The sequence below is a fragment of the Haliotis rubra genome, unplaced genomic scaffold (genome assembly GCF_003918875.1).
Source record: "Haliotis rubra isolate DU_JTF1 unplaced genomic scaffold, ASM391887v1 Scf156, whole genome shotgun sequence".
Classification (NCBI taxonomy): domain Eukaryota; kingdom Metazoa; phylum Mollusca; class Gastropoda; order Lepetellida; family Haliotidae; genus Haliotis; species Haliotis rubra.
Window position 1 is genome coordinate 713320 of NW_025765514.1, and position 15175 is coordinate 728494.

At 43.6% G+C, this 15175-nt stretch overlaps 1 protein-coding gene across 1 annotated transcript; it reads right to left on the reverse strand.

The window, feature by feature from the left end:
• Positions 1 to 12457: 12457 nt before the first annotated feature.
• On the reverse strand, positions 12458 to 13552 carry LOC124270909 (5-hydroxytryptamine receptor 7-like). Its single transcript, XM_046705969.1, has one exon. It carries the CDS (start codon positions 13550 to 13552, stop codon positions 12458 to 12460), a length of 1095 nt encoding a protein of 364 aa, XP_046561925.1.
• Positions 13553 to 15175: the final 1623 nt, after the last annotated feature.

Here is a 15175-nt window from a genome sequence, read left to right on the forward strand (position 1 = left end):
CATGATGGGGTGAGGGGGTTGATGGAAGGGGTCGCAGATGGGGTGAGGGGGTTGATGGAAGGGGTCTGGCATGATGGGAAGTCCCGACATCGATAGGGAACGCATTCTGAACATTTAACAACATTCATAAAAATACTCAAGCATCTCTCGGCAAGTTCAGAAAATTGTTTGAAAGGACAAAGGTGTGATGAAGCAAACCGACGCATCACTTAGAGACCGGTCTAAATTTATGTCTCGGAAGAGTGATGATGATTTTTGTGGAGAAGCATGTACAATGTGAATGACACTCACCTTTATAAATTTATGCACAAAGGAAGTCCCCCGACCCACCCCGTGCATGTCATCTACAAAATCAATTACCCCCACCCACCCTCACTACACGTGTACATTATTGATGACCCACTACCTGCTCAGAACAAAATGAGTGAAACCCACCCCACTCCCCTAAAATCATCGTCACTGACCCCACCTAACCCACCCACCCTTGCAGGTAAGTCTGTGACAGAAGGCTGTTTGTGTAACGGTCTGTAGTCCCCCACGACACGTCCTCTGGTCTCCATACATACACTCCAGCACCTGTTAACGTCCAAGCAGGAATGTACACATCTATCACAGACGGCTGCTGGGAGCCATGTACATTCACGTAATGTGTCTGTGTCTGTGACCTCGATCGTGACGTTGTTGATGTCCAGGTCGAGTAAACAATGTCATAAACGTCATCCCAGATAACATCCCTGGTGTACCCTGCCTACATCGTGCACTGGAGATTAAAGGTACTGCTACACAGTGACAGAACCACATTCGGATATTGCGAACACATTGACAGAACGAAATCGGATGTGGCGAACACTAGGCCAAAACTAATGCGGATATTGCGAACACAGTGACAGAACGAAGTCGGACGTGGCGAACACTAAGCCAAAACTAATTCGGATATTGCGAACACAGTAACAGAACGAAATCGGATGTGGCGAAAACTAGGCCAAAACGAATTCGGAATATTGCGTACACTGAGATAAAATAAGTCGGATGTTGCGTACACAAATAACAGAACGGATTCGGATATAGTGTGCACCAGAACATTCTCTTCTCGGATACATCGCACACGAGGGTAGTACCTACTCGGATATGTAGCACACAGGGGCATTACCTACTCGGATATATAGCACACTAGGGTATTAACTACTCGGATATATCGCACAAAAGGGCAAAATCCTACTCGGATATATAGCACAATAGGGCATTACCTACTCAGATATATAGCACACTAGGGTATTACCTACTCGGATATGTAGCACACTGGGGCATTACCTACTCGGATATATAGCACAAAAGGGCATTACCTACTCGGATATATAGCACAATTGGGCATTACCTACTCAGATATATAGCACACTAGGGTAATACCTACTCGGATATGTAGCACACAGGGGCATTATCTACTCGGATATATAGCAAATAGGGTATTAACTACTGGGATATATCGCACAAAAGGGCATTACCTACTCGGATATATAGCACACTAGGGTATTACCTACTCAGATATATAGCACACTAGGGTATTACCTACTCGGATATGTAGCACACTGGGGCATTACCTACTCGGATATATAGCACACTAGGGCATTACCTACTCAGATATATAGCACACTAGGGTATTACCTACTCGGATATGTAGCACACTGGGGCATTACCTACTCGGATATATAGCACACTAGGGTATTAACTACTCGGATATATAGCACACTAGGGCATCACCTACTCGGATATATAGCACACTAGGGCATCACCTACTCAGATATATTGCACAAAAGGGCATTACCTACTCGGATATATAGCACAATAGGGCAGTATCTACTCGGATATATAGTACACAAGGGCATTATCTACTCGGATATATAGAACAATAGGGCATTACCTACTGGGCTATATAGTACAATAGGGTATTTCCTACTCGGATATATAGCACACTAGGGCATTATCTACTTGGATATATAGCACACTAGGGCATTATCTACTCGGATATATGGCACACTAGGGCATTATCTACTCGGATATATAGCACACTAGGGCATTATCTACTCGGATATATAGCACACTAGGGCATTATCTACTCGGATATACAGCACACTAGGGCATTATCTACTCGGATATATAGCACACTAGGGTATTTCCTACTCGGATATATAGAACACTAGGGCATTACCTACTTGGATAAATAACACTAGGGTATTAATCCTCGGTTATATAGCACACTAGGGTATTACCTACTCGGATATAGCGCACACTAGGTCATTACCTACTCGGATATATAAGCACACTAGGGTATTACCTACTTGGATATATCGCACACTGGGGCATTCTTAGACTAACGCTTAGTCCCTGAATATATAGAAGTTTGCTATAAAAGTAACAAACATACTCATTAAAATTGAAAAGGAGCCCCATTGAGTTGGGACATTCTGGGGAAATCTAGACTTGCTTCATTCAGGGCTTTAGCATTGCAGGCAGGGCTTGGCAGTAAATAAAATAATGCTGTTCAGGGACTGAGAGACAGACTGGGGCATTCTATTCGCTGGTATATCTGATATCTTGAAAGATGGATTGTAAATTGTCTCTCAATGTCAATGTCTCCAGGCGCCTGCTGTTGGATAGAAAGGGTGGCCCAGTGGTTTAAATGCTCACTCTTCACAGGTTCAGCCTTTCAACCGTTTTCTGTCGTCCATTCTCTATTGCTGCAATAGCGCTTAATGAGCCAGCACCATATCCCCCAGAACACAGCGGTGCCTCGGGCTACCTGTCGTCACAGAACGCATTAGATTGGGAAGAAACCCTATAAACAAATCGATAAAAATACATCAAAGAATATGAGAAAATAACTCATTCACTTAAGCAGAGTTTGAAATTCTGGGTTGGAACCGATCTTCACCAACCCATGCCTGTTTTTGGTATAGAGCCGACTATTGGGATCGGGAGGTTCACTGAAATGACTGAAGCATGTCATCGCATCCCATTAACGCAGATTGATGCTCATGAAACACTGGATTGTCTGGTCCAGATTCGATGATCTCCCGACCGCCCTTATTTAATTGAAATATTGCTGAGTGCCGTGTTAAACAACAAGCAAGCCAGCAAATGAAGGAATTGGCCCAATGTCAACAAATACGCTTGGGAACCTATATTGCTTTTATCTGAAGGGCATTATTTTAAGGCTTAACGACATGCGCCCTAATTAAGCTGAATACTTGCCAAAGTAATACCACTGTTGACTAGAAGTAAACTGAAGATTTTAACATTTTGTAATAGGATGTTCAAACGATCTCATAAAACGCTGTTTCAACACTCCTTCGTCAGCTGCGCTTCCACTTGTGTGTGTCAGAGCCAGTTTATGTACAGATGTTAACAGACACCAGGAAGACTTAGATCAATTTCCTACTCTCATCAATGGCGTATATGTGCATGTCTTCCTTCGCGTGTGTTATTGATACACATTAATACGTAAAAAACAAAATGTGGATGGATTTCTGCATATTCTGCACATTGCGTTTTTATTGAAGACCGATAGATTGTACAGTGAGCATGATTTACTGAATGCCGGGTGGTTCAACGGGGCTCGTATTCACAGATGTATAATATCACATGCGCTGAATAAGATTTGAGCTCAATTGATACATGGTTTAATGGTTGAACGTTGTAAAAGCGATTGGCGATATTACAGGTGAGCTTAGGATAGGACACAATAGGTAAATACAGCAAATGGAAAATGTAAATGTTTTTTCAGTCTGAGTCATGTACAAGTTATTCAAGCCTATGCTACACGATTTGAACGAACAAGTGTTTATTTATAATGGATTTAAATACTGCGTCACACCCTTCACTCAAACATCAACACATGCATGCATACCTCACAGTTAACAGGTTCACGGATAGGTATCGGTACATATCTAGCTCCACCTTCCTTAATCCTGTTTCCGTCTGTACCGATGCCAAACCTCTTTGAGTTTCTGGGAACACAGTGTCAATAACAAAATGATTATCTTTTGGCAAAGGACACACAACTCCCAGAATTTTGCTATAACAATAGAGGGAACGAACAACTCGGCGTGGATTTGACGAGTCATCTCCTCCGATATCAACCGAACGACACCTATATCCTTGGCGAGATCTATAGGTAGTTCAGACTGACGAGTGAGCGCAAACACGTCAGCCCCATGCAGAACCAGCATACTAGCGACTTGGAGGAATCCACACGCAGAGGCCGTGTGGAGCGGAGTAAATCCGTGGATATCCTGGGTATTAACATGAGCTCCGTGTGTTAGAAGAAGTTTCACAGCGTCCAGGTTGTTGCTGAGGACACCGTGATGGAGGGCAGTAAGTCCAGTGTGGCTGCCGGTGTTGACATCGACGCACGGCGACGACGAATGTAGTATTCGTGCCAGTTCGGCTATATCTCCATCCTGTATAACGGCTGTTAGGACAGAGTCCGGGGGAAAAGATATCTTCCTTTTGGAACTTGTCATTAATATAAAATCCTGGTCACAGATTAGGGACCATGCGATGTTGAATATGACATAAATATGTAACCATCCATAACGCGCTTGTGTATTAGCTTAGCAACATCATCAACGTTGTTGCCTACCTGTAACAGTTTGACCACACGCCTCAGGAAACCATACCGATGCTTGGGATTCACTTGAAACACAATCACAATCAATTAATTCCTGCTTCTCCAGACGAAACAATTAGATTTGGGCATTCCAGGCTAGCGTAGAATAGATGCCATTCATACGTGATCGCGACCAGCAAAAGTGACAGACAGGCACATCCCTTCTAACATCAGTCACACACAAACTTCTCTATTTCTCGACGTTTCCGGTGGTGCTCTCTTGTCGTCTGCTAGTGAAGGTAGCAGACGATAGCCTCTCACCTCGGAGTATGGAATGTCGACTGCGCGAACCACCTAGTGTAGTTTGGGCCATCCGTCACCGGTGTAAAGTATGTTTACGGTCCTGCTTAAAGCCGCACTGACGCCACTAGCGAGTTGTATACACTCGCTTTTGTTGTGGGTACAATCGCTATACCAGCTTTCACCGCGGACAACACAAACGCATCCCAGCTCTGTACAAGTTTGTCCGTACCTTTTCCAGGCGCGGCAATCTGACAGCCTCGATATCGATTTCACGGTGTCGTCTGCTGGCTAGGTTTCTGTGACAAACCTGTGTGACACAACCAGGTGATAACTAAAAATCAATCTTCTTCAAAACTCTATTGCTAGAACTTCCTTTCGCTGTATTACATCAGTTTTATCGATTAACCTGTTGACTGGGTGCCATAACTGGCTAACTACATGCACGGTACAGCAATACAGTAGGACCCCCGGTTAAGCTGGGATTATTCTATTAAATGTACGTTATGTTTAGTTAGCAAGGCGTTGCTGTTGTTTACAATGATCTGCTGTTTACTGGTCTCTGCTGCCAGCGCCCCACTCAGCAACATGATTTGTATAAGATGACGGGGCTGGAGTAGCCTAGTGGTTAAGGCGTTCGCTAGTGACGGCGAAGACCCAGGTTCGATTCCCCACATAGGTACCATGTGTGAAGCTCATTTCTGGTGTTCCCCTCGTGATATTGCTGGAATATTGTTAAAATCTGCGTGTTACCATAGTCACTCACTATATATGGCGACAGTGAGTAAATGTTCGAGCCTGGACCAGACAAACCAATTATTGTTGTTACGAGTCAAGGTTCCCAAGGTTTCGTGACATGGAACTCGGTCCCCGAGCCTGACTGACACCGTCTAACGGCAATCACTTTTTCGGACCGGTTCTGACTGGAATTCCAAAGAGGTGCAACTTATGCATTTTAGCTGTACAGCAGATTTTGTTTGATATAACATGTATATATATCTGTCGTAGAAATTAACTTTAGTGTGCAAACAGAAAGAAGTACGTCTAGATATGTGTTGTTTCATGGCAAACCACTGTGCAAGCGTTCGCTGATGCCGCCGCCACCACCACCACCAATACTACTGCTACTACTACTACTACTTCTTCTTCTACTGCTACTACTACTAGTAGTAGTGGTGTGTGGTCCTGTGCGTAGAGCTCAGGTCACAAATCAGTTGAAGTTAAGCAACGTCGAGCGCGGAGAGTCCTTGGATGGGTGACCGTATTTGGCAGCTTCACTCCTGAGAGTTTCTAGGACTTCAGTCCAGCCTCACAACGAAGAACATACATGTGATACACGTGTCTCACCTTAGGCAAGTCCCTCTGTTCACCCAGCAGAAAATGGGTACCCGGTGAGATACGTCATGTGACTATTAACCTTCTAGCGCCTCACAGGCAGCTTGGGTTATCCGGGGTAATAATAATCAGATTCTGATTACAGCGTCCAGTGAGCAACTAGTCAGATGGATATACTAGGCGCTAGTAGCTATACAGCGTATACTATACTAGCTACTACTACTCTGCTACGCCGAAGACCCGGGTTCGAATCCCCACATGGGCACATTGTGTGAAGCCCATTTCTGGTGTCCCCCGCCGTGATATTGCTGGAATATTGCTAAAAGCGGCGTAAAACCATACTCACTCACTACTGCTACTACAACTGCCTCTGCCACCTCTTCTACTACTACTGCTACTGTTGCTGCTGCTACTGCTACTATTGTTGCTGCTGCAATTTCTATCAATTTCCCCGTGAATCATCCCTATTAGCAAAGCCCGAGAAAGCCTCTCAACTCTCCGCTCAGGAGGCCGGGTTGCGAACAACAGCAGTACAAGGCCTTCAGTAGGAGATTTACAGCCCACTTGCTGTCACTGTCACACTGATATATATGGAGCCTGTAGATGTGATCACGCAACAGAAACAGTGTGTCATTCTCGATGTAAGACATTAAAGTACGTCTGCATTTTTTTACACATACATACATATGATCAAACAATATTTATGTGTTACATTCTTTCTAGTTAGGATTAATAACAAGACAAGATTTCATTTCAGGTCTTGAACGAATGTGCTGAAGCCAGAAAACGTATGAACTGCGTTTGTTGTTTTACGCCGCACTCAGACATATTCTAGCTATAATGACGTCGGCCTGTACATAATCGACTGAACCTGGCAATCCAGTGATTGATATCATGAGCAGAGTCCCATATGTACGAAGACAAGCAACTCAAACCTCAAACCCGATCTGTTTGCTTGCCTGTTGCCAAAAGCAGGATAGGTAATCTGTCTGTCCTCATCCGGACTCTCCTTGGTGATAGTGTCCAGAGTGAGTTACGTAATGGGATCGTGTGTAAGCCTAAAGTGAAACGTTTACATACCTATGGCGACATTGAAGGGCAGAGCAGTCTACCAGCCATCTCGCGCAGCTAAAAGAAATCTTAGATAAGTCTCAACAGAGTTACTTCCCTTGATTCATTATTTCGTTTCAGGTTTTATAACTTGTCTGCTTCTTGCTGTTGGTATTACATCCGACGAATATTGGCGGGGTTTATTACTGCTTTTCAAGGATACACATTACACGATTTCTTACAAAAACATAGATACGTATCAAACCATTTACGTCATGTTTTATATTGGTGATTTGTGAGTACAACTCATTCGGCGCAGGCAATAATTATTCAAAAGTGCACGAACAAAACAAAGTCTCAGACAGGTGAAATACATATGCTCGTATTGACACACGTTCAGAACGTAATAGTTTTACTTTGTATGTCCCAACACGTACACATATACCTATCCACACAAATACGAAAACCAACAAAAACCAAAACAAAACACACACCCTCCTCTCTCCCTCCAAAATAAATAAATAAGTAAAACAGATATAAATAAAAAGTAAAGCCAACAACAAGCAAAAAATAATAATAATAAAAATAAAAACAAAACACAACAATTTACAACATAAGCCCTACCCATTCTATTATCAGCCACCAGTTCATCCATGAAACTGACTGACTGACTGAGTTTGGTTTTACGCCGCTTTTAGCAATATTCCAGCAACATCACGGAAATGGGCTTCACACATTGTACCCATGTGAGGATTCGAACTCGGGTCTTCGGCGTGACGAGCCAACGCTTTAACCACTAGGCTACCCCACCGCCCCTCCATGAAACTAATCACGATGACCATATACATGTATAGCGCAGAGATAATTACGTCTCAATCTTCCAGGGCCCACGACGATTTGTCCATATGGCAGCAAACACTATACTGTTTTCTGACAAAAGAATAACCGAGATGCTGTGAAATTTAGGATGTGACGTTACTCAAGAAATAGACATCCCAATGGGCACCAGTGGTGCTAGGGTTGGTACTATCAAAACAAGGTTAAGAGGCCAAAAGGTTTAGATTAATCTTCAGGGCACAATTTTGATCTGATATCGATCAGTGATGGTCACAGAGGTCATTCTCTTCCTCTGATGTCCCCACCCGAACTAGAAATAGAAGTCCAATAAAACAGCAGCATCTGTCACGGTAGTGACGACACACTCTCCCCTAGACTATATGACAAGATGGATGACTTCAACTTTCCAATAGTAAACTTTCCTGATGAAAATGATTTGATCAGGTTTACAGCATTCAAGACCTTAGAAATGATGCCAAAACGTCAAATGGTAGATAGTGGAAGACATTTCTGTGTTTCACGCATCAGTGACCAAAAAGAAAGTTGAAGATTTATAAGAACACACCGAAACGTTGTTCCTCAGATTATATACATAAGCTGACATCCCAAACTTTCCACCTTTTATGTGTAGCACTTCTAAATGCCATTCAAAGTCTAAAAGTCTAAAAGTCTATAATTTCCGAAGTTTGCATGTACTGTATTTTAACGTGTTTACCCAGGTGAATACTTCACTTGCACCCGTGAAGGTCCGGGTTAGAATTGATCTTCAGCAACCCATGCTTGTTGTAAAAGGCGACTAACGGGATCGAGTGGTCAGGCTCGTTGGCTTGGAGACACATGCCATCGTATCCCATTTGCGTAGATCGATTTGCACGCATGACTTCAGATGGTGCCCAGATACACTTACCGTTGCTCTTGTTGTCCATTCAAACAATCTTTCTGGTATCGTACCATATACTGATATACAGGTCTGTTATATTTATATATATTTACCGCACCTAAATTTACGCTTCCCCTTTTCACTGACTGAGTTTAGTTTTAAGCCGCTTTTAGCAATATTTCCCCTTTTCAAATAAGTGCACCAAATATGACATAAATATATATTCACTCGCTAAAGTGGTAAAAATAATAGAATTAATCATTTTTTTTAAAAAGCTCATTATTTAAAATCGATCATCTAACCGACATAATGGTGCCAATCAAACAACAGTTATCAAGAATTTGTTCATGCCCATTGGCGATACATTACATGACTCTCCAAACGAGTGGAGATGATATAGGCCTGGAGTGAGTGAGGGAGTGAGTGAGTGAGTATGGTTTACCCGGTTTTAGCAATATTCAAGCAATATCACGACAGGGGACACCAGAAATGGGCTTCACACATTGTACCCATGTGGGGAATCGAACCCGGGTATTCAGCGTGACAAGCGGACGCTTCAACCACCCCACCGCCCCTATATGGGGTTTGAAGACACGTTCACGATTATTGCAATTATATACTCAGTGCCATTATTGAGGGGTCATGCAGCTATAAGATAACATAATGTAAAATAAAGTATGCTGTGACAAGATTATAGTTTAAGATAGTTTATTAACTGAGGGAAGTGTTCAGTGCTAAGTTGTGAGAAAAGGATCACGACTGTATCTATACGGACATCAAACAAAGGGATACCCCCAAAACGGAAAGTCATAACAATAGAGTCCATGACCAAACAGTACATTGTGTAGCCGCCTCTCTGGTCCTGGACAGAGTTAGACCGAGACCTCATGCTTCTGATAATAAACAATCTTCTTTTCTTCTTCTTCTGATCAAGTTTATGAGGAATGCCTGTGGAACAGCCTCCTGTTCTTGCACAAGAGCTCTCCGAAGACACTGTAGATCTTGTGGAGCAGGGTGACGTCTGTAAACACGTCTGCCAAGTTCATCCTATGCATGCTCGATTGGATTGAGGTCTGGTGAACATGCCGACCAGTCCATCCGTTCCACACCCTGTTGCTGAAGATAATCAGTGACTATCCTGGCTCTGTGAGGTCTGGCATTATCGTCCTGTAGAAGAGGATCCCGACCATAAAATCCATGCATAGCTTGCTAAAAGGGAATAGCAAAGGGGATCAAGATTTCATCTCGATACCGCTGACCAGTCAAATTTTCATCAATAATGTGAAGCTGGGTTCTTCCTGTAGCCATGATACCGGCCCAAACCATGACTGACCCGCCACCAAACCTATTGTGTGTGACAACTGTAGCATTAGTGAACCGTTCACCTCTTCTGCGGAATATTCTCCGAAGACCATCATTAAAATACAAATTAAACCGGCTTTCATCTGTAAAGAGCATGGTCGACCATTGACGTTGATTCCAACGTCCGTGACGTCTGCTCAAGGCTAAACGTGCATGTCTGTGACGTTGCACAAGTGGTGGACGGACTGCTGGTCGCCTTGAACGGAGCCCACTGGCACTTAATCAGCGTCGAATAGTGTTCCTGATTATCCTGACAACATGAACATTGTAATGTTCAGTCTGAAGGTCACCGGCGGTCAAGAATCGGTTACGTAAAGTGACGTTAACCAAGTTCCTGTTTTGCCTTGCAGTGGTAACTCTAGGTCGACCTGGTCTTCTCGCATATTCCATCGATTCCGTGGCTTGAAACCTTTGCCACAGTCTCCAAATGACACTCTGACTCACATTGAAGTGATTTGCAGCTTGTCGTTGACTGTGACCAGCTTGCATGAGACCAATTGCTTGACCCCTCTCCGCTACTGCAGGAAACGTCTCATTTCGTATCAGAAACCATGATGTCAGGACGAGACTACAGTTGACATTTATAGCCTAAATCTGTGCATGGGAAGTCGCACTTTCTCATGCAATACAAGACAAAATGCTGCCTTTCCACCACGATGCAGACATTAACAGTGTTCACGGAAACAAAACTATTCTCAACATGATCATAATTTTGAAACACTGTATATCTTTAACTTCTCAATCATTGAGACATGTGCGTAGCCTAATGTGTTCTATGGTGCCTTTTGTCAACAGGGTTTTAAACAGTATTGACTTCTCATTACTGATATATTCATAATATTGAACTGATTCCTATCAATGCAAAAGACACATGACCCTTCAATAATGGCACTGAGTATATAAAGACGTGTGTGTGTGTGGACTATATGACTACAGTGTTAGCCTAGCGAGACACCACGCTGCAGTTTTACTTTAATACTTCACTCAGAACGGCCCAGTCGTGTTTTATCCTGTTAATTCCCATATGGCGCGGTAGGGATCGAGCCAACGATCTTCTACAGCATAGAGGGGCGGTGGGGTAGCCGACTGGTTAAAGCGTTCGCTCGTCACGCTGGTGACCCGGCTTCGATTCCCCACATAGGTGCAATGTGTGAAGTCCATTTCTGGTGTCCCCTGCCGTGATATTGCTGTAATATTGCTAAAACGGCGTTAATAATACTCACTCACTCACCGTACAGCCTGGGCATCACGTGGATCACATAGAAACCATTATTGGGTTTAAATAGACAACTATCTTTGAGACATTACATGGCTTTAATAGATGTCAATCAAAGAGGCATTACGTTGTGTCATAGACACGTTTGTAAAAGTGACCAACAGAGAACGAACAAGTAGATTAATATCAACTAATGGATGTCGATCAACAGGTAAATACTCATGGAAACAAATAAGGGAACACATGAAAGTACAAGTGTTCCTTTTTTCCTTTCCAGGTTTCTTCACAAGCTTTGTTTTGCACTGTGGTGAAATTCTTGAAAAGAATAAAGGAACACTTGCACTTTCATGTGTTCCCTTATTCGTTTCAATGAGCATGTATTAAAATATGTTCAACGATACATGTGGCCGTCCTTACCGGATGCGTGTCATCGATTTCATAGATAGATTCTGAAGAAAGTCACTGAGAATAATTGGTTGCTGTAACTGAGAAAATACTCAAAACAAAATTAAGTTTTAAACGAATGTCATAAAGAAATTGTTGTATGATATTCTATGTAATTGTATTCTTCTTCTGAAAGCTTAAAATGACGTTAAATGATCGTTTAAGCAACTGCTTTAGACTAGCACGCAATCCATGATATTATTCTACATGATGTGCAGAGTAGTAAAGCGAGGAGGATGTCAGCTCCAAATTATATCAACTGTACAGTCAAACAAAACATGGCGTCTGTGTAAAACCATCCAACCAGAATTAAACGTAAACTGTATGAAACAGAACCTTTCACCTGACTGTGAATAAATGTGTAATAAATGCATTCCATCATATGTTTGATTGTCGGGTCCAAAAGCGTGACTGTATATTTGTTTGGTCACGTCTCCTGCCTCCTCAACACAGTCAGTAAACGTGACCTGAACTTCTCAAAACACAGTCCATATACAAGCGGCTTGACGAACGCGCCACAGTGGGACAACCACACGAGGGAGGTAATCACACCAGCCGGCAGAGGGCTGAACCGGGAGTACGTCCACACATAACTGCTGATGACGTAAGGTATCCACGTGCCTACGTAAGCACAAGAAGTGATGACGTAAACCTTCAGTAGCATGTAATCCTCTTTAGCCAGTGAATACTCCTTCTTCTTGAACCTAGATTTAGTATCACTCGGCTGAACGTCGTCCTCAGTGTCCGACTTCACGACGTAGCCATCTTTAGTGTAGTCGTACGTCTTCTCCAACTTGGGCTTCTTGTTTTTCATTCCTGCGTTCTGAAACTTGTCAGTGTATCGCTTCATCCTCTCTGAGTACGAGTCTCCTTTGGCGCTCTTGTTGGTCTCCAACACCAGGGCTCCTTTTGGTTGGACACGACTCCGCATGTGGATGACCTTTATAAAACATGCCGTGTAAGTCGCGACCATGACAACAAGAGGAACTCCATATGACAGTATAAACATGAAGTTCAGGTGCGAGGTGCTGAGCTGGTGCTCCGGGATGCACTGATACTGGGCTTGGTAGTATCTCACCTGCGCCCAATGAATGGCCGTGAAGACGCAGACGACACCATCAAAGAACCACACGCCGCATATAAGAAGAATCAGGAAGAACCCGATGCATATGTCTTCATGTTTAGACGGTTTGAAGAACTTCAGAAACCTCTCCAGGGCCAGGATTGTGAGTGTGTGAAGGTTGATGACGTTGCAGAAGGTGGAGAAGTACGCGTGGACGTTACAGACGACGTCTGGTAGGATCCATGCATCGCCGACGACGGCCGTGACGGACAAGGATGTCCACATACATATTCCGATGATATCCACCACAACTAGGTTAATCCAGAAATAGTACTTGGGATCTCGGAGTTTCTGGGTTTTAACCCACACAACTATGACTATTATGTTGACAACTAGCGACACCACAGCAATGAGAACCAAAGTGACACCGAGCCAAACCCGGGAAGCTATGTCTGCCATAGTCTCACCCAAACATCTACCTCGTCCCCTGGGCAAGAGAGACTCTAGGCTAGGAAACAATCAGAAGCCTTTATTGCTCCTCAGCTGTATGGGTAAACGGAGTGCGAGATTCGTGGTTAATTGCCTTGAAAACACGGCTACAATGACACCCTATTCAACCAGAGAACAGACAATGGCGACCCATGCGTGTACATGTGTAGCACAATTGAATGTAGAACCGTCCTGGCCAATGATTGACTTTCGTTGTCTAGATCTAGAGGCTTTGAGCTGCTGTCCATATTTCACCCTTGACAACAACATAAACACTTCACCAGATTCTTTTCCCTCTCATTGAAAGTATAGCATGATGTCGTGACTTGATAATCTATTGGTATTCAGAGTACGACCGCTAGTTAATACAGCCACATGCCTTGTATAGATAGTATCGTATACACTCTATCTACATACCTTCAGGTGACCCTCTGCACGACAGACACGCTAAATCCTTTAACTCGGTTGTATATATTAGTAATACACAAAATTTGCTGCAAAAGAACTGTTTTCATTCTGATGCTCTGTAGCTGTTAAGTAGAGGCTGAAGGATCAGTGAGTGAGTATGATTGTACGCCGCTTTTACCAATATTCCAGCAATATCACGGTGGGGGACAACAGAAATGGGCTTCACATATTGCACCCATGTGGTGAATCGAACCAGGATGTTCAGCGTGACGGGCGAACGCTTAACCAGTGGTCTACCCCACCGCCCCCACTGAAGGATGAGTGAGTGAGTTTATTTTACGCTCAGCAATATTCCAGCTATATGGCGGCGGTCTGTAAATAATCGAGTCTGGACCAGACAATCCAGTGATCAACAGCATGAGCATCGATCTACGCAGTTGGGAACCGATGACATGTGTCAACCAAGTCAGCGAGCCTGACCACCCGATCCCGTTAGTCGCCTCTTACGACAAGCATAGTCGCCTTTTGTGGCAAGCATGGGTTGCTGAAGACCTATTCTACCCCGTATCTTCACGGGTCGGTTGCTGAAGATCTATTCTACCCGGATCTTCACGGGTCACTGAAGGATGAAGAGCGGTGAGGTAGCCTAGTGGTTAAAGTGTTCGCTCGTCAAATAGACCCGGGTTTGATTCCCCACATTGGTACAATGGTTGATATTGTTGAAATAATGTTAAGAGCGAAGTAAACCCTTACTCACTAAGAAGCAGATAGTACACAACGACAGTACCCAAGTGGTGGCCCTTTCCTCTCCGCCAGGTCACCTTGTGTTTTTCCATTGCCCTGACTGTTTTCATTCTGTAGGACGTAAGAAGTACATTGAATGAGTGTGTGAGATTTTACGAGCGTCGGAATTGGTGAAAACGTATCATTATGACATACACACACAAACACATTTAGTTAACGTACTTTCCCACACTGGTTTTCAGTTTCTTTTTCTGAAGCCACGGTCAGCCTGCTTCAGCCATATCACGGCGGCCAGTAAACTATCGAGTCTGGCAAACTGGTGACCGAAAGCATGAGCACCTATCCATGTCCTAGGTCACAATGAACGCACTCACATCGTACAGTAAACCGATCGATATACAAGTAGGCTCTCCCGCAGGTGCGTGGTCAAATATACACCTC

Coding starts and splice junctions, on each gene's coding strand:
- LOC124270909 (XM_046705969.1), bottom strand. CDS start 13,552: ATGGCAGACATAGCTTCCCGGGTTTGGCTCGGTGTCACTTTGGTTCTC.